A 19,622-nucleotide genomic window follows, 5' to 3' on the forward strand; every position below is an offset into this window, starting at 1 on the left:
GCAGAGATCTTTTTTGTTAGTTTCAGGTTAGGGAATTCATCCAAAAGAAGACTACGCTTTTGACCAACCCCAACAGCTCTAATAGGGAGGATAATGCTTCATGCCACAAGCACTCTCTTGGTTAGTACTCCTTACCACCTACAGGGATGCAGTGTTTGACTAATGAGGTCTAGGAGCAAACATTGGGAGTGGCGATCCCCTCAGAGACATGGGAGAACATTTGAGAGAACGCGAGAAAGATCTCGATCTGTAACAGAACACACGCTATGCAATTGAAGGATTCATTTGGCCCCAGATCATCTTTCAAAATTCAAAAAGGGAGCATCGCTAATGTGCTCCAAGTGCGAAATGAGCATAGGCACTCACTCACCGTTTGTGGTCATACCCACAAGCTTCGCAGGTACTGGAGCACTGTGGCAGGAGTAATAGGGAGGGTCCTGGGGACCAAAGTTAAGGTAGACCCGGTCTCTCTACTCTTGGATCTGCCAAATTTATCTTCCTTAGATGCACGTGGAAAAAAAAACTAGTTAACATTCTCATTTACTCTGCAAGGAAGAACATTTTGATGAGCTGGGTGTCTGAGAACCCTCCAGGCCTGTTGGGAGTGGTGCAAGTTAATTATGAAACTCACCCCTTTGGACTTCCTCACAAATATTGTGCACCATAAAAGGAACCTTTTCAGAAGACATGGCAGCCTTTTTTGCATTACCTAGAAGCAGACTTGTCTGCCATTTTAATTAGGGCATTTGTTTCGCCATGATGATTAGGTTTTAGTGAGTCTTGTGCCCTGGGAAGAAGTATCCCGAATAAATATGGTGTAATAATTAAGGCTCCCAGAGGTTGAGAGTCTCTGTGTGGATGTGCTGGGTAGCACTATATATTTATTTATAGATTTGAAGTGAGTGTAGTTTTGATTTTTTTTTTCTACAGTAAGACAGTAGTTAGTTCATTGCAATTGTTAAAATTTTATCTTGTTATATTTTTGTAATGTTTTAAAATTGTAAAGAAAAAATTTCTCAATAAAAATGTTAACAAATAAAATAACAGTGGCACGTCTCAGTTTTGGAAAAATAAGTCATGCTTTCTATGTAAAGGATAACCATATTACACAAAAGAAACAATATTGATTACAAACACATAAAGAAAGGTCTTTTCAAATAAATCCACTCAAATTCAACTGAACCCAGGAAGCTTGAAAGACTCATTCCCAGGTGCAGCTTAGTTTGGCCGAACTGGTCCTCACCCTTAACAATTTCACCTTTGAATCCTCCCACTTCCTCTAGACCACAGGCGTAGCCATGGGCACACGTATGGGCCCCAGCTATGCCTGTCTCTTTGTTGGCTATGTAGAACAGTTGATCTTCCGTAATTACACCGGCACCACTCCCCACCTCTTCCTCTGCTACATTGATGACTGCATTGGCGCCACTTCGTGCTCCCGCGAAGAGGTTGAGCAATTCATCAACTTCACCAGCACATTCCACCCTGACCTGAAATTTACCTGGACCATCTCTGACACCTCGCTCCCCTTCCTGGACCTCTCCATCTCCATTAGTGAGGACCGACTTGACAGTGACATTTTTTACAAACCCACCGACTCCCACAGCTACCTGGATTATACCTCTTCCCACCCTATCTCTTGCAAAAATGCCATCCCGTATTCCCAATTTCTCCGCCTCCGCCGTATCTGTTCCCAGGAGGACCAGTTCCACCATAGAACACACCAGATGGCCTCCTTCTTTAGAGACCACAATTTCCCTTCCCACGTGGTTAAAGATGCCCTCCATCACATCTCGTCCACATCCCGCACCTCTGCCCTCAAACCCCACCCCTCCAACCGTAACAAGGACAGAACGCCCCTGGTGCTCACCTTCCACCCTACAAACCTTCGCATAAACCAAATCATCCGCCGACATTTCCGCCACCTCCAAAAAGACCCCACCACCAGGGATATATTTCCCTCCCCACCCTTTTCCGCCTTCCGCAAAGACAATTCCCTCCGCAACTACCTGGTCAGGTCCACACCCCCCTACGACCCACCCTCCCATTCTGGCACTTTCCCCTGCCACCGCAGGAACTGTAAAACCTGTGCCCACACCTCCTCCCTCACCTCTATCCAAGGCCCTAAAGGAGCCTTCCACATCCAAAGTTTTACCTGCACATCCACTAATATCTTTTATTGTATCCGTTGCTCCCGATGTGGTCTCCTCTACATTGGGGAGACTGGGTGCCTCCTAGCAGAGCGCTTTAGGGAACATCTCAGAGACACCCGCACCAATCAACCAAACCGCCCCATGGCCAAACATTTCAACTCCCCCTCCCACTCTGCCGAGGCCATGGAGGTCCTGGGCCTCCTTCACCGCTGCTCCCTCACCACCAGACGCCTGGAGGAAGAACGCCTCATCTTCCGCCTCGGAACACTTCAACCCCAGGGCATCAATGTGGACTTCAACAGCTTCCTCATTTCCCCTTCCCCCACCTCATCCTAGTTTCAAACTTCCAGCTCAGCACTGTCTCCTTGACTTGTCTGGACTTGTCCGACCTGCCTATCTTCTTTTCCACCTATCCACTCCACCCTCTCCTCCTTGACCTATCACCTTCATCTCCTTCCCCACTCACCCATTGTACTCTATGCTACTCTCTCCCCACCCCTACCCTCCTCTAGCTTATCTCTCCATGCTTCAGGCTCACTGCCTTTATTCCTGATGAAAGGCTTTTGCCCAAAACATCGATTTCACTGCTCCTTGGATGCTGCCTGAACTGCTGTGCTCTTCCAGCACCACTAATCCAGTATTTGCTTTCCAGCATCTGCAGTCATTGTTTTTACCTCATTCACAGGTGTTGTCTGACTCAAGCTACCCAGTTAGTTTGTTAAACTGGGTTGCATTTGCATCAACACATTACGAGGAGACCAAGTTAACAGTATGTCCACTGTTAACAAATTCAGATTAGCTCAAAGAATTGGATTAGGTATCTATGCAAATATAATCTCTCATAACTGTGTTTAAGTATGCAATTGCCTTACTAGCTTGTTAACTAATTCAACATGAAACTTCACTGACTACAGTTAGCTGTAATTAACTTTTAAAACATTTTTAGGACATTACGAACTGTCAAAGTTGAGGATGGTGTAAAGCTGGGTACTATCTCGAATCTAATAATGATATTCAAATCTGACAACATTAAAAAATTCCTGCCAATAACCTTTAACTCTGCTGTAAAGGAGGCACACTCAGGAACTATGTCTTGCCCTACTTTCATAGTGGCAATAGAAGCGAAGTGTCATTTACAGTATCTTATTTGTACCCTCAATAGTAAGATTGATTTTGCAGACAAACCAACCAGACACAAAAATCCTTATGGTTAATTACTAGCTGGAATCTCAAAGCACACTATCTAATTAAAATGGATCAAATCCTACAGGCTAAAGCTGCAGTTATTAATGAAAAACCACATCTTAAGAAGGTTCACCATACCAGCGCCTAGCTTCACTATAGCATGGTAATTTCTGTAGCTTCCAAAAATAACACATCAGTACTTGTAAGGAACAGAGAGGTACAGTTGGTGTTCCATTTCTGAAATCAAATCCAGTTCAATCTGTATGATCCACAAATTCCCAAAGTTTTATCAATCACAGCTTTGAAGATAATCAACAACCAAACATCCAATACAGCAAAGAAATCCAAAGATTTAATAACCTTCTGAATGAAGAAATTCCTCATCTCAACCATAAATGATTGAACCTTTCCTTCAGACAATGCACCTTAATTCCAGAGTTTAGAGACTAACCTCTCAGCAGCTAAACTGACACGACTCTCACAATCTACATTCCATGAAACAACCTCCTATTCTTCTAAACTGCAGAGTACATGCCCAATCTATTCAAGATCTCATCATGCACATCAATCTAGTGAATCTTTGCTGCATCAACTTCAAAGACAAATATATCCTTAAAATAAAACAAAAATGTGCACGCTGGAGATCCGAAACAAACAAAAGCAGGAGAAACGCAGGAGGTCTGGCAGTTTCTGTGGAGAGGAAACAGCTAATGTTTCAATTCTAGGATCCAGTTCTGAAGAAGGTTATTCTGTTTTCTCTCCATAGATGTTGTCAAAACTGAATTTCTCCAGCAATTTCTGATTTTGTTGATTACTGTTACATCCTTAGGGAAGGAAATCAAAACTGTATGGAGCACTTTCAGTATTTTCTGACCAAAGCTACGTAAAAATGTAGCAAACGTTTCTTATTACTGTATCCTAAATCCTCTTGAAATAAGGGTCAATGTGCCATTTGTCTTTCTAGTTTTGAGCTGTACCAGCATGTTAACTCTCACCATGAATCTTGCAGAACATTAATACAGAAATATTTTTCAAAACAAAAACCAAAAGGACTGCGGATGCTGTAAATCAAAAATAAAAACAGAAATTGCTGGAAAAGCTCAGCAAGTCTGCCAGAGTCTGTGGAGAGAAATCAGAATTAATGTTTCAGGTCAAGTGACTCTTCCTCAGAAGGGTTTTATAATAGGGTATTAAATACTGACCTGATTGTAGCGTACTACAGCATTGTGTATTCCTTGCAGCTTACTATTCCACATTTCTATCATTATAAAATTTTGATAGAATTATTCTGTGTATTAACGTCCAAACCATTAATATAGTTTGTAGACAGCTTAGGCCCAGCATTGATCTTTGCAGCACTGCATTAGTTACTGCCACATTCAAAAATGCCCCATTCGTTCCTGCTCCCTTTCAGTGGATTAGCCATTTTTCAACATGTTAATACACTGCCTCAACACCATAAGCCCCCCTGATCTTAATTACCTTCATTTGTTGAATCCCTTTTAGAAACTGATGCATCCTACATCTATTTGTTCACTGTTGTCACAGAGTTGTGACAAGGCTCCCTAGTCCTTTGTATCCAAGCCGGTCATCAAGCACCGATTTACTCTTGTCCTGTTTTCCGGCACTTGACCCAAAGCATTGCATTTTGCAATGATTTAAGTGTTTAGCTAATTACTATTTAAATATTGTGATGGTTCCAGCCCCTACCACCCTTTCAAGGCACAGAGCTCCATATACTCACCAGCCTCTACATGAAAAATTCTTCCTTAAATCCCTACTAAACATCCTGCCCATTACCTTAAATCCAAGGTTCCTTGTTACTAAGTGGAAAAGATTCTTATCTACCTTATCTATGGCCCACAATTTTGCACGTCAAGTCACTCTTCAGTCTTCTCTGTTCTAAGGACAACATCCCAGCCTTTATAATCTCTCTTATAGCTGAAACCCTATCGCCTGGACTACATCCTTAGCACCTCTCTCTTGCAATCAGACCCATCCAATAGTGACTTAAACAGAATTCCACACAGTACTCCAGCTCAAATGGCAACTAATGACTTGCACAGTTCCATCATAACCTTTCTGTCCTTTTCTTCAATGCCTCAACTAATAAAGGCAAATATCCCATATGCCTTCATAACCACTTTATCCATTGTTCCTGTTGCCTTTAAGGATCTGTGGACTTGCAGAGGTAAATCTGATACTCTATACTTTCTAGGGGTCCTGGAATTCATTGTGTATTCCCATGCTTCATTATGTCTTCCCAAACTGCATCACACCACTTTTCAGGTTTAAATTTCTTTTCCTACTGTTATATCCATATCATCCTGTAGTCTAAAGTTTGGCAGCTAGCATGGAGAAAAGCTATCAGTTTCCAAGCTATCTGCAAACTTACTAATCAAATCTCCCACATTTGTGTCGAGATCACGAATACACCAATGGCAAGGGACCAAGCACTGAACCCTGCCTCTGGACACAAACTCATGGTCACAAAAAGAACTTTCAACCATCATGCTGTTTCCTGTCAGAGCCAATTTTAAATCCAAATTGCCAAACTGCCCTGCATCACATTGATTCTGACCACCTTGATCAGCATATCCATTTGACCTCAATTGAGCAACTTTGTAATCACCCTTCATTGTGATATGGATTAAGCAGTCAAATTCTACAATGTCACATCCTCTTTTACACCCCTTGCTGTTTCACTGAAGATTCTTCACCCTGGAATATTGAGATGCCATTCCTGTCCTACCATGACAGTAGTGTCATAGCTTTTTTTGTTAATCAGCAGCCTTTACTCAACTGCCTTACTCACAAAGCTCCTTGCATTAAAACAAAACCAGTCCTGCCATGTTCCCTTGTGTCTTAACTTGGCTTATACATTCTGCCTGTCAGACTGACATGGCTTGCCTTCGATATTTTTCTCACTCACTATTGTATCTGCAAGTGGTATCTCATCCTCTTGTCAAACTTGTTTAAATAACTTAGCTGCTCAAACGTTAAAAAGGAATGAATTTGTTAAAACAGAGAAGACGCAGAAAGGATTTACAAGGATGTTACAGGACTGAAGGGTTTGGGTTATAAGAGAAAAGCTGGGTAGTCTCGGACTATCCAGGCAATGAGTTCCACACACCCACCAGTCTCCAGGTAGAAATTCTTCCTTAAATCGCCTGTAAACATCCTGCTCATTACCTTAAATCTATAGTCCCTGGTTATTAAGGGGATAAGAATCTTATCTACGCTAACTATGGCGCACAATTTTAAATGTCAATCAAGTTGCTCCTAAGCATTCTCTGTTCAAAGGTTTAGGGGTAACCTTATAGAGATCTATAAAATCATGAGGGGCAGAAAAGGTCAATAGCAAACATCAAGGAATTCAAAACTAGAGGGCTTGGTTTAAGGTGAGACGAGAAATATTGAGAAGGGACCAGAGAGGTGACTTTCTCACACAGGTGGTCAGTATGTGGAACGAGCTGTTGGAGGAAGTGATAGATGCAGTTACAATATTTCGAAGACATTTGGATAGGTGTATGAATAGGAAAGATTTAGAGGGAAATGAGCCAAAGACAGGCAAATGGAACCAATTTAGTATGGGAAACCTGGTCAACATGGACCCAAGTGGGACAGAAAGGTCTGTTTCCATGCTATATGACTTTATAACTCCATGACAGCACCAGCAAACCCCTTGCAAGGACATTAGTCCTGCCAGGGTTCAGGTGTAACCCATTCAACTTGTATACATCTCACTTTCCTCAAAGACACACTCAGTGATCCAGGAACCTAAAGCATTTCCTCCTGCAACAACTCTTCAGCCAAACATTCATCTGCTATAACGGCCTATTCCTTTGCTCAATAGCAAGCAGCACCAGGAGTAATCCAGAATTTACAAACTTTGAGGTTCTGTTTTTCAATCTGACACTAGCTCCTTAAAATTATTTTTTTTCTTTTTAAGAAATTTCATTCACAGGATGAAGGCATTGCTAATTAGGCCAGCATTTATTGCCCATCTCTAACCACATTGCTAAGGGCCTGGAGTCACAAAGGCCAAACCAGGTAGGGATGGCAGTTTCCTTCCCAAAAGAACATTAGTGAGCCAGATGCGTTTTGCAGATCATCAACAATAGTTTCATGGTCATCATTAGATTTTTAATTCTAGACTTTATTGAATTCAAATTGCACCATCTGGTATGGTGGGATTCAAAACGGAGTCCCCAGAATATAACCTGGAACACTGGATTAACAGCCCAGTGATAATACCACCAGGCCATCGCCTCCTCCTTATTCTCAATCCAGAGCCTCATCCCTTCTTCCACCTATGTCGTTGGTCCCAATGTGAACCATCCTCGAGGATGGTGTGCAGCAAGAGATACCCATGACCTTGCCCGAGGGAAGTGACAAAACCACTGTGGAGTCACATCTGTGGACTCAGAAAGGCCTGCCTGTATATCTCACAATTAAGTCTCCTACCAAATTTGCTCTTTCTTCCTTTCTTTCTGCTCTCCTTTTGTGCAATTGGGCTCTGGCTGCAATCCCCAGAGAAACCTTGTGACATTGGTCACCCTTTCCAAACTATTCTCAAGTGAGATGCATGCTGTGTCTTTCCAAACTACCTGCTAGCCTCCCTTCTTCTGACTCGTGACCACCAATTCTTCCTCTGACTATACTTTGTTAAGCTGAGGGATGGCCACATCTCAAAACATGCCATCCACATTACAGTGACCCTCATGAGTGCACTACTGTGCTAATGGCTGACATTCAAGCTTCAAAACCTGGCACGTTGCTGGTCAAAAGGCAGCATTTCCTACAGATGTGGTCATCCAGACTGCCAGGAGGATCCAAGACTTACTGCATATTGCAGGCTGCACAACACATGGGACTTAACTTCTCTGCCGTACATCAAGTTCTTACCTGCTGAGATATTGATGATTTCTTTAACAATCACATTCTGAGCTTCTTCATACTCCTCCCTACTCTTCATATATTCCTCATTGTATGATGTCAATTTACTGTAAGAAACGAAATGAATAAAAGAAACAGTTGAGTTTACATTCCGCAAATTCAACACCAAAACACCCTCTTGTTTCCGTTTTAAACAGCACATTTTAAGGATATTTCATCTTTACACTTGGCAAGCAGAGCTCGAAGCTTGTTGCCAATTGTCATGCATGCTACCATGATAATGTCATAAATGATAGTCCATTTAAGAATGAACCAGGACATGCTCCAGTAATATTAAGCATGAAGGGATGCGATGTTCAGGATACAGCCCACCCATATGTTATGTCCAGTATAGTGTAGCAAACTTTTGTACAAGCGTGACTAAGATTTAGATGAATTGTGAAAAAGGCTATTTCCTACACACTAGGAGCAGCCTCCAATCACTCTTATGATCTTGTGTTTGTTTGATGAGCTGATGCAGAAGCGAATGGCATCTTTTTGCACTAAAACAATTATGTGATGCTGTGCATTCTTATGTCAAAATTATTCTCTGGCTCTGCATGAACAGAGAGTTTACTGAACACATCTTACTGCTGTGTTTGGTTTCTCAAACAACCGAATTAAATTGTACATTCTGTAGATGAAATATTGATTAATACTAGAGAACTATTTGTGAAGTTATGCTCCAATTCTAGGTTCCGAACCCTAACTGCAATATCAGACCTATAGCCCACAGAATGAAAGTTTTTGATCAGCTCTCAAATTATAGAGTCAATGTTTGCAACACAGAAGGAGGTCATTCTGCTCATCATTTCTGTGCGGTCAGAGATTTGATTCTACTAATTCCATTTTCCAGCTGTTGGCCCACAGCCTATGAGGCTACGCCAACACAAATGAATGTCTAAACATTGCTTAAATGTTAAAAGCTTCTAACTGAACTACCCTTTCAAGGCAATGAGTTCCAGACTCTGACCACCCTCCTGGTAACAGAATTTCCCAATTTTCCTCCTAACTTGTATTTTCAATCTATGTTCTCAGTTACTGAGTGAGAAAGTCCCTTCTTATTCACCTTATCTCTGCCCCTTATAAAAGGGGCATTATAGAATTACCTGCTGGAAATCATAGGCATAGTTTATACCACTGAAGGAAAGAGGTAAAACTGAATGGCATTAACAGGCATTCATACCTAGCTTACTGAATTTTGCCAAGGATTATGCTGTGGATAGAAGCAAATGGATAGAACTACATGAATAAAAGAAAAATTTGGTGAAGCATATATTGGTTAGAGGTAGGCAGAATTAGACCATGATATCATGATGATGGTGGACAATCATACTAAAGTATATAGTTAAATAGAGGAATGCAGGATACAGAGAATCACAGTTAAAAACATATCCCCACTACAGTACAGCAGCAATCAGAAAAGGAGCCCTGGAGATTGAGCAATCTCCAATCAGTTTGCCCAGACTCCACTCCTCCTCAATCTCACAGCAGTGAGGACAACTACAGAATGCAAACCACAAATCTAAGATCCACAAATTCAGATGGCAAAGCAAGGCTGGTTTGACCAGCTCAGCTCAACTCAATGAAAAATGCATTGAGCAACACTTTAAATTCCATTGTATTCATGCAACAGGCCGACATTCTAAGGTTTGCTCTCATTGCAAAGTCCTTGCAATACTGCAACTACAGTTGAAGCACAAAGAAGTTTCAAGTTTAAAAATGTCTTCAAAAGGAATTTCAAATTCCTTGTACAATTCACCTGATCTAATTCCATAAAAAATAAAAAGTATTAAGAAACTAATATTTAAGAATATCTAATGAACTTATGCATAATGAATTCAGCATAAAGGAAAATGGCTACAGTTGTTGGGAGGCGTAGGAAGATTTACAAAGATGTTGCCAGGACTGGAGAGTTTGAATTACAGGCAAGGCTAAAGAGGCTTTTTACCCCTGGAACACTGGAGTCTGAGGGGTGACCTTATAGAGGTTTATAAAATCACGAGGGCCTGGATAGGGTGAGTAGTCAAGATCTTTTTGTTCAGGTAGAGGAAGTCCAAAACCAGAGGGCATAGGTTTAAGGTGAGAGGGGAAAAATTTAAAAAGGGCCTGAGGGATAACTTGTTCACACAGACAGTGGTGCATGTATGGAACAACCTGCCAGAGGAAATGGTGGAAGGGAGGTACAGTTACAACATTTAAAAGGCATCTGAATGGGTATATTAATAGAATGGGTTTAGAGCAATATGGGCCAATTGCTGGCAAATGGGACTAGGTCAGATTGGGATGTCTGTTCGGTATGGATGAGTTGGACCAAAGGGTCTGTTTCTGAGCTGTATGATTCTATGACTCTTTCAGCTCCAAGACATCACTACATGAGATCCTCAGGGTGGTATCCTAAGCACAATGATCTTTAAGTGCTTCATCAATAACCTCACCAACATACGATCAGAAGTGGGAATGTTCACTGATGATTACAGATAGTTCAGCATCATGCCTCCTCAGTTACTGACGCAGTCCAAGGAAAATGCAGCAAGACCTCAACAACATCCATTTTGGGCTGACAAGTGGCCAGTAGTATTCACACTACACACAAGTGCCAGGCAATGACCATTACAAGAGAATCTAACTATTGCCCCCGTGATATTCAATGACATCTCTATTGACGAAGCCCCCCCAATATCCTAGGATTAACCACTCACCAAAAATCAAAGTGGACTAGTCATTTAAATACTATGGCCACAACAGCAGGTCAGAGGCTAGGAATACTGTAGCGAGTGGCTTACCTCCTGTTGCCCCAAAGTTTGCCTTGATTATCCACAATGCACAAGTCAAGAATGTGATGCAATACTCCCAACTTGCCTGAATGAGCACAGCTCCAAAAACACTCAGGAGGTTTGACAACATTCAGCTGCTTGATTGGCAGCATATCCACAACTAATGACCTCCCTCCACCCAATACATAGGAGCAGTAGCGTGCACCATCTACAAGCTGCAGTATAACAACTCCACTTACTAAGGATCGTTATATCACAGCACTTTTCAAACTCACCACCACTACCATCTAGAAGGACAAGGGCAACAGATACATGGGGTTACTAGCACTTCCAAGATGCTGGTCCCATCAGCAAAACTACATTCCCAATGTTTGATGTGGTACTATGCCAATTTCAATTCAATGTCAATAATCCTAAAACAAAAATGAAAGAGAATTTCTGGATTTACATCAAGTATAACTGACTTGAAAGACAATGGTTACATTTATTTCTTGGTGTTATGCATAGATCATCAGCTAGTGGGAAGGATATAGAGGAACAAATCTGCAAGGAAATGAGAGAGAGGTGCAAACATCATAGCACAATGATGATGAGGGATTTTAATTACCTGTATAATCAATTGGGAGAGTATAGATGTAAGAGGCAAGGGATCAGTGTTCTTAACTTGCGTTCAGGACAGTTTTCCATATAGTAAGTGCCTAGTACAACAAGAAAAGACCTGGCTCTTGGGAGTGAGTTAGGTTAAGTAGATCAAGTGACAGTGAGCTAAACATTTAGGGGCCAGTGATCATTGGCTCACTAGGTTTGAAATGATGGTAGAAAATAACATTGGTCAATCTAGGGTAGAATATTACACTGGGTGGAGGGTTGGTCACAATAAGGCAAGTCTGGAACCAAACTATAGCTGAACAATGGGTTACTTTCAAAGAAGTGGTGATTTGAATGCAGTTAAGGAAAATACCCTCATTAATTAGGACAATACAACTCAGTTTCCCAGGTGATAACGAATATAGAAATTGAGTTAAAGAAGAAAGTGCGCTTACAACACAGATAGTAAATGCAGTTGAGGACCTTGCTGAGTTCAGAAGGTTCGTAATATGTGAAAAAGCAAATAGAAGAAGGAAAGAGGGATTGCGAAGAAATACTGATAGCTAACATAAAAGGAAATTTTAAAGTCTTCTATAAATACATCAATAATGAAGAATTCCAAATGGCATAGCACAACCTAGGGACCAAAAACAAGATTTACACTTGGAAATAAGAGACTTCGTTGAGGCACTAAATTAAAACTTTGTATCTGTCTTTACATATCATGCTATGGTGACAGAAGAGCAAAGTCAGTCACAAGAAGGGTTTAAAACTGATAAGGTGGTGGTATTGGATAAGCCTTTGGTACTTAAAGCTGATAAAGAAACAGAACAGATGAGATGCATCCAAGGATAGTGAAGGAAGCGAGTGGAAATTGCAGAGACACTGGCAATTATCTTTCAATTTTCTCTAGATTCAAGGGTGATGCCATATGATTGGAAGATCACAAACATACATCTTTGTTGAGAAAAGGTTGGGAAAAAAAAATCAGCATAGGAATCATAAGCCAGTCAGTTTAACTTTACTAGTGGGGAAATTTCTGGAAACAATTATTTAGAATAGAATTAATAGACACATGGAAAAATGCAGGTTGATTCGGAACAATCAGCATGGACTTGTAAAATCACGTCTGACTATATAAAATTATAAAAATCCAGCAAATCAGTAACAGAGTTGATCAGTTGAAGGTTATTGACATGAACTTAGTAAAAAATGGTATGTGATACAGTGCCAACAGCTTTTAGAGAAAAGTATAGAGATAGACTAAAAGGGACAGTAGCACCATGGATACAAAATTGGCCCAAGGATAGGAAACAGAGTATTGGTTAATGGGTATATTTTTGGTTGGAATGTTTGTAGTAGTTTAGCTGCAACACTAGTTGGAGTCTTTTCCTGATTATATATAAATGATCAGGATCCTGGGATGTAGAAGACAATTTAAAATTTTGCTGATGGCAGAAAACTTGGGAGAATTATAAATTAAGAGTAGGACAGTACAGAACTTCAAAAGGCATTGACATATTGACAGAGTGGGCGCGCAGGTGGCAAATGAAGTTCAATGGGGGGTGGGGGGGGGGGGGGGCGGTGAGAAAGTGAGAGGTAATCCACCTTAGTATAAAGAGCCTGAAGACACAGTATAAAATTATGGGTATTGCTTTAAAGGGTGGATAGGAGCGCAGGGACCTGGGTGTTAATTTTAAAAAGTTTTTTTTGCTTCATAAATCGGGCACAAGGAAAAGGAAGAGGGAGGTTATGATAAATTTATTTAGGACACTAGTTAAAACTCAGCTGAAGTATTGCAGAGTTTTGGGTGCCACAATACAGAAAAGACACGAATGCATTGGGGTGACTGCAGAAGAGGTTTAGCGAATAGTTCCTGGAGAATTCAGAAAGGAGAAATCTAAGACATGTGATAGAAGTCGTCAAAATCATGAGGGGTCTGGACAGGTCAGCTCTGAAGAAGAGTCCTCTAGACTCGAAATGTTAGCTTATTTTCACTCTCTATCCAAGCATGACCCTCAGTGATCACCACCATTTTTTGTTCGCAGAAGTCTGGACAGAATGGAAATGGAGACACTATTCCTACTCAAACTGATCAAGAACAAGAGGACACTCACTGCTAAAGAGTTCTGCAAATACGTAGTGAAAAAAAGCTTTTGTTTTGTATACACAGCAGCAAGTTGCTTGGATCCAGATGGAGCCAGATTCAACTGAAGCATTCGAGAAGGCATTGGACTATTATTTAAATAGAAGAAAAGTGCAGGTTTCAAAGGAAAAAGGAAGGAGATTGGGACCAAATTAAAATGCTCAAGGTGCCAAAGCTGACGTTATGGTCTAATGGCCTCTTTCTGCACTAACAATTCTGTGACCCTGTGCACCATCCAAGCTACTGACTATGGCCACAGAAAGGTGTTTAAAAAAAAACATTTTAACCTGTTAGTGAATCGGACTCCGTTCTTCTGGATATCTATGGTGTTAAATTTCTTATTGTTACGAAGAGCCTTTTCCTCCTTGCAAGTGACACGGAAATAATAACCCAACTGAGCGTTCGACTCCAGTTTCACAGTCTTGCCAGCTTCAAGACCTGCATATAAATCAAGTAGACAATTTGGGGAAAAAATTTCACAGATACTTAATTACAAAATATTCAATCTTTTTATCTTCCTACACCTACTTGCTCCCACAAACATTTTTCCTCAACAATGCACACTTATTAACTCTCACTCACATTACTAATAAGTTTTCAAAATTATTGCACATGGGAAGTGGATGCTGCTTGCAAGGCCAGCGTTTACAACACACCCTTAACTTCCCAGTGGGCAATTAAGAATTAACCACATTGCCATCTAATCTCATCAAGCAGAGTCAGGCAGCATGGTATGAAACGGAAATCATGTCTGAATAATTTATTAGAAACTATCAAGAGTGGATAGAGGGGAACCAGATATGTTGTCTTTAGAGTTCCAGAAGGAATTCAAGGAGGCATCTCACTAAAGGTCAAGCCATAAAATAAGAGCCCATGATTTTGGAAGTAATACACTGTTATGGATAGAGAAATGGCTATTATGCAAGAAACTGAATGAGGGGCTTTTTTTCAGGTTAGCTACCTGAAACCGATAGGCATTCCAGAGGAATCAGTACTCAGACCACAAGTGTTTACAAGATATGTTAATGACTTAGAGGAAGGAAGTGAATGTACTGCAGTCAAATTTGCAGACAAAAGTGAGTGGAAAGGCAAATTGTGGGGTAAATACAGTTTAGAGAGAGACGTTAAGTTCATGGAAAGACGGCAAATGGAATATAATGTGGGAAAATGTGAAATTATTCATTTTGGAAGGGAGAACAAAAACAGCAGTATTATCTAAATGGAGAAAAATGGCAACAAAGGGACTTGGGATACTTGAGGATGGAACAGAGCTAAGTAGAACACAGATGCAACAGGTATTTCAGATATGTTGGAGTATACGAGTAGGAGCTCTTAATTCAACTGTGCAAGATGAAGGCGAGACCACATCTGGAGTACTGAGAGCAGTTTTGATGTTTTAGTGAAGGGAAGATTTCATTTCACTGGACACAGTTGAAACACTGTTCACTAGGATGATTCTTGGCATAGATGGATTGTTTTAAAAGCAAAGGTAAAAGAGATTGGGACCCTAGTCACTGGAGCTTAAAAGAATGCAATTTCTTTGAAATATATAGAGGCTTGCCAAGGTAAATGCTGAGAGGATGCTTCACCTTATAGGAGAATCCATGACCAGAGGGTGTTGTCTCAGCATATAAGGGCACCAATTTAAGATGAGGAGGAATTTCTTTTATCAAACGGTTGAATGTCCTTCGAACTCCTTGCTCTGGAACCATATTTAAGCCTGGGTTTCTTGATCAGTCAGGGAATCAAGGGTTACAGGGAATATGCAGAAAGTAGACATGAGGAATGTCAAATCAGCCATGTTCGTGTTGAATGGTGGAACAGGCTTGAGGGACTGAACAGCCTACTCCCATCCCTATTTCTTATTGTCTATGGGTCTGGAGTCACATGTAGGGCAGCCCAAGTAAGGCTGACAGATTTCCTTCCCTAAAGGACATTATTGAATCAGATGCTTTTTTCTGACAAACAACAGTGGTTTTACGGTCCTGTTTCTGGATGCTTTAATCCCAGATTTTTACTTTTATTCAAATTCCACCATCTGCCATGGCAGGATTCGAAATCTAGATCTCCAAAACCTTACGTGGGACTCTGAATTAACAGTCTAGTAATAACCACCAGCTAATAGTACAAGTTTATCTCAAATCTATTTCATACCTAGCTCCCTTGCAGCTTGGTTGAGTGTTGACTGCATATCTTTCTCCAAATTATCCATCTTCTCTCTGAGTTCAGTTAGATTTGGGTCAAATGATGGCTTCACTAGGAACTCATGGTTTTCCACCTGTCAAATCAAGTCATTGCTTTAAGGCTGAGATAGCTATATCAACTCTCTATTTTTTGCAAAAAGAAAATCACACAACTCATGGAAGTTCAAACATGGCCTTTCCTTTTTATTCTAAATGGACATGGAAAGGAAATCAAAAATTGAACAGAGAGGGACTGAAGTCATTATTTGTAAAGCAAGGAAAGGGATGTATACATTACATAAAGCCTTCTATAACCTGAAAGCGCCCAGAGTGCTTAATCATCAACAAAGTTCTTCTTTTGGGAATCAGAAACACATTGACAAATCATTTGACAGCGATTTAGTTTTCTGTATTTTACTGAATCCATCATTAAACAGTCACTTCTCTGTCAGTAAAGGCAGCACCAACCATAAACGTCACAGTGTGATTTTACAAAAGGCGAATTTTAGACTCCTTGGCATGTATTTTTCTCCAGCAACATTTGTTTTCTGAGCCATGCCCCCGTTGGAAGTCCTTTTGCATCTGAAAAGAAACTACTCAGCTCTCAACATAACTGTGTCTTGGCCCATAAAAGACAGAGAAAGAATATTTCCCTTATACTACAGCATCACCATTGCAAATGCTGAAATCATCATCAACCCTGCTCAAAAAAATGGATGCCCATTCTACAACAGAACCCAATAGTCTACCTGGAGCAAGTACTTTCCTAACCAATTTGCATTTTTTTTCTATCCAAAATGCTCTTTTGTTTTTAACACAACCCTGGGAATGACCCTCAGATGCTGAGTTAACTCAAAGTAATTCCTAGTCAAATACCAAGTGCAACTTGAGCCCCTTATGATGCACTACATACAGCTTCTCTGCTGGTCCAAGTATACAGCCATCGACACTATAACCAAACAAATTGGATTACTATGAATATCCTAAGTTTGTGTTATTACCAGATATAGTGAAAAACTAAAAATCAAGCTCTTCTCACTAACTGATTATTTCTAAGGAATATATATAGTCTCTCAAAATTTCTTCCTTTAGGACTTCCAAGAAATTAAATTGGTGGCCAAGTAGACTAATCTGCAAAATGAAATCGAATTACTTATTCATTTGTCAGCAGTAACTAGAACCGGAAATTATCAAGAGGTGATAAATCTAAACTTCTCCCTTTCTTTAGCTCACAAAAGTCTCTCACTCTCGATTGCCAAACCCAATTCAAATTTGAAAGAATCTCATATGTCTCAATATAATCACTTACTTGATTCAGGTCTAAGGTCGTCTCAATCAATTCCTGAAACTTGCCAAAATCAGAGATAAGGTCAGTCAATGGGGAGATAAACACATCTTTCAATAACATCTTGTGTACACCTGTGAAAATAATTAGCGTTCATCAGATTAGACAAGCTTAGTCTATCTCACTTGCAGGTCAGAGGTCAAGATTGTCTCTAAAATTTCCCTAGATGACCTTCCAACCACACCCCTGCTTGCATCAACATGCCGACAATGACAGGCAACTAATGAGTGTGCTGGGTGAGTTACAGCTCAGCCAACCGTCCTCACCACAAGTGAAGTGCTTTGGCTGCTTCTCACCCCATATCAATTTTGGAGCTGATGAGATGAGTTCAGGTATGACAAGTCGCCTTGCTCAGGCAACGACTGGGAAGGTAGAAGAGCCTGCTGCAGAAGCTCCTAATACACATCCAGTTGTCCTCTAATGAGGCTTCGTTATCGACAGCATTTGAAATTAAAGATGCAAGTTTACACTTCATTTTGATGCAAATCACAATAAAAATGTTTCATGGATGTCAAAAAAAAACAATCCAACACTTTTCAGAAAAATGTGTCAAATGTGAGGGAACTTTGATGTTATTTCTTACCTTCATATCTATCCAACACCTGCACCATATTTGGGAGATGAATGACAGCCTGATAAATCCGATAGCAGTCCTGTAGAGTTGCTGCCTGACGCTGGAACTTCTTCGCCAGACGGTTAAGGTCGGGAAAGCGCCGAAGCAAATCCTCCTGTAAGTTCTGCCGTAACTCAGTGTCATCTACAAAAGCTTCCACCAGGTTCAATCTTTGCAAGGCAACAAGAGTTCTTTAAACGTTTACTTTTAACAAAACTCTAAACTGCTGAACAACATTGTGGTCTCAATTAAAAGCTCAAAACGGAGGGAAAAATAGGACACAAAGCTGTAGAATGGAGCACAAATGAGTCTCACCAAAGAGAGATGACAGGCAGAACCACCGTCTAAGTCTGTTCAATTCCTTATTTAAATTTCTTCTGTGCAGAAAATCACAAAGGCCAGATTTCAAATCTGGAAGGGCGGGCAGGATTGGGAAAAGATTTTTTTTGGCTCATATCACGCAGTTACCTTGCTTCAATTTACATAAAATTAATGTGTTTGATTTATTTGGCCACAGCAAAAACAAGGCAACAGCCTGGTGACATGGTGGTTTCATTTTGATTTCTAGCCTAGCAAATCAGAGGGACCAAAATAGGAGGAGCTCAGACAAACAGGTAAAAATGATCCAAAACATTGCCCTTATTTACCTCTATCTTTGGAGTTTCCTGATCAGAACAGAAGAACCAATGCAAATATACATTATAATGAATAGGATCACTTCGCATAACGGTAAGTGACAACTATAATTTAAATATTAGAAAAATATTCTACTACTCTAGCAGGTTACATTCACTGGTCAGAATTCTTCCGTTCTGCTGTCTTCAAATGTGCAGATACACCAGTCCTGAACAATACTCTGCCATCCTGTGGCCATGTTAGCATATTACAGGCAAAGCTATGAAGACATCGCACAGAAATTTGTATTTTCCCTCTTCCCTCCCTTTTAAAAAGGTAATTATCTTTTAACTGTACCTTGTCCTTTACAACGATGATCCTACAATCTGAACACTAGCCTCATTTTCCTAATTAGAGCATTCAGACATCTAACCAGAGAATGAAGACATGTACACACTGCACTTCGAGTCAGAGAGTCATATAGATGTACAGTATGGAAACAGACCCTTCGGTCCAACTTGTCCATGCCGACCATATCCCAACCCAATCTAGTCGCACCTGCCAGCACCCGGCCCGTATCCCTCCAAACCCTTCCTATTCATATACCCATCCAAATGCCTCTTAAATGGTACAATTGTACCAGCCTCCACCACTTCCTCTGGTAGCTCATTCCATACACGTAGCACCCTCTGCGTGAAAAAGTTGCCCCTTAGGTCTCTTTTATATCTTTCCCCTCTCACCCTAAACCTATGCCCTCTACTTCTGGACTCCCTCACCCCAGGGAAAAGACTTTGTATATTTATCCTATCAATGCCCCTCATAATTTTGTAAACCTCTATAAGGTCACCCGTCAGCATCCGACACACCAAGGAAAATCGCCCCAGCCTCTCCCTGTAGCTCAAATCCTCCAACTCTGGCAACATCCTTGTAAATCTTTTCTGAACCCTTTCAAGTTTCACAACATCTTTCTGATAGGAATGAGACCAGAATTGCACGCAATATTCCAACAGTGGCCTAACTAATGTCCGGTACAGCCACAACATAACCTCCCAACTCCTGTACACTATACTCTGACCAAT

The 19,622-nt window shown here is 40.7% G+C and overlaps 1 protein-coding gene across 1 annotated transcript in view; it reads right to left on the minus strand.

Annotated features, from left to right (window-relative positions):
- The window catches only part of msh2 (mutS homolog 2 (E. coli)), a 91,078-nt gene that overhangs the window by 41,959 nt on the left and 29,497 nt on the right, over positions 1 to 19,622 (minus strand). The window contains exons 7-11 of the mRNA XM_072580607.1: positions 17,899 to 18,098; positions 17,280 to 17,389; positions 15,942 to 16,065; positions 14,075 to 14,225; positions 8,247 to 8,344 (exon numbers count right to left, since the gene is read on the minus strand). Of these exons, the coding sequence (XP_072436708.1) occupies positions 8,247 to 8,344; positions 14,075 to 14,225; positions 15,942 to 16,065; positions 17,280 to 17,389; positions 17,899 to 18,098 (683 nt within the window). The remainder of the gene's footprint in view (positions 1 to 8,246; positions 8,345 to 14,074; positions 14,226 to 15,941; positions 16,066 to 17,279; positions 17,390 to 17,898; positions 18,099 to 19,622) is intronic.

The sequence above is a fragment of the Chiloscyllium punctatum genome, chromosome 11 (genome assembly GCF_047496795.1).
Source record: "Chiloscyllium punctatum isolate Juve2018m chromosome 11, sChiPun1.3, whole genome shotgun sequence".
NCBI lineage: Eukaryota > Metazoa > Chordata > Chondrichthyes > Orectolobiformes > Hemiscylliidae > Chiloscyllium > Chiloscyllium punctatum.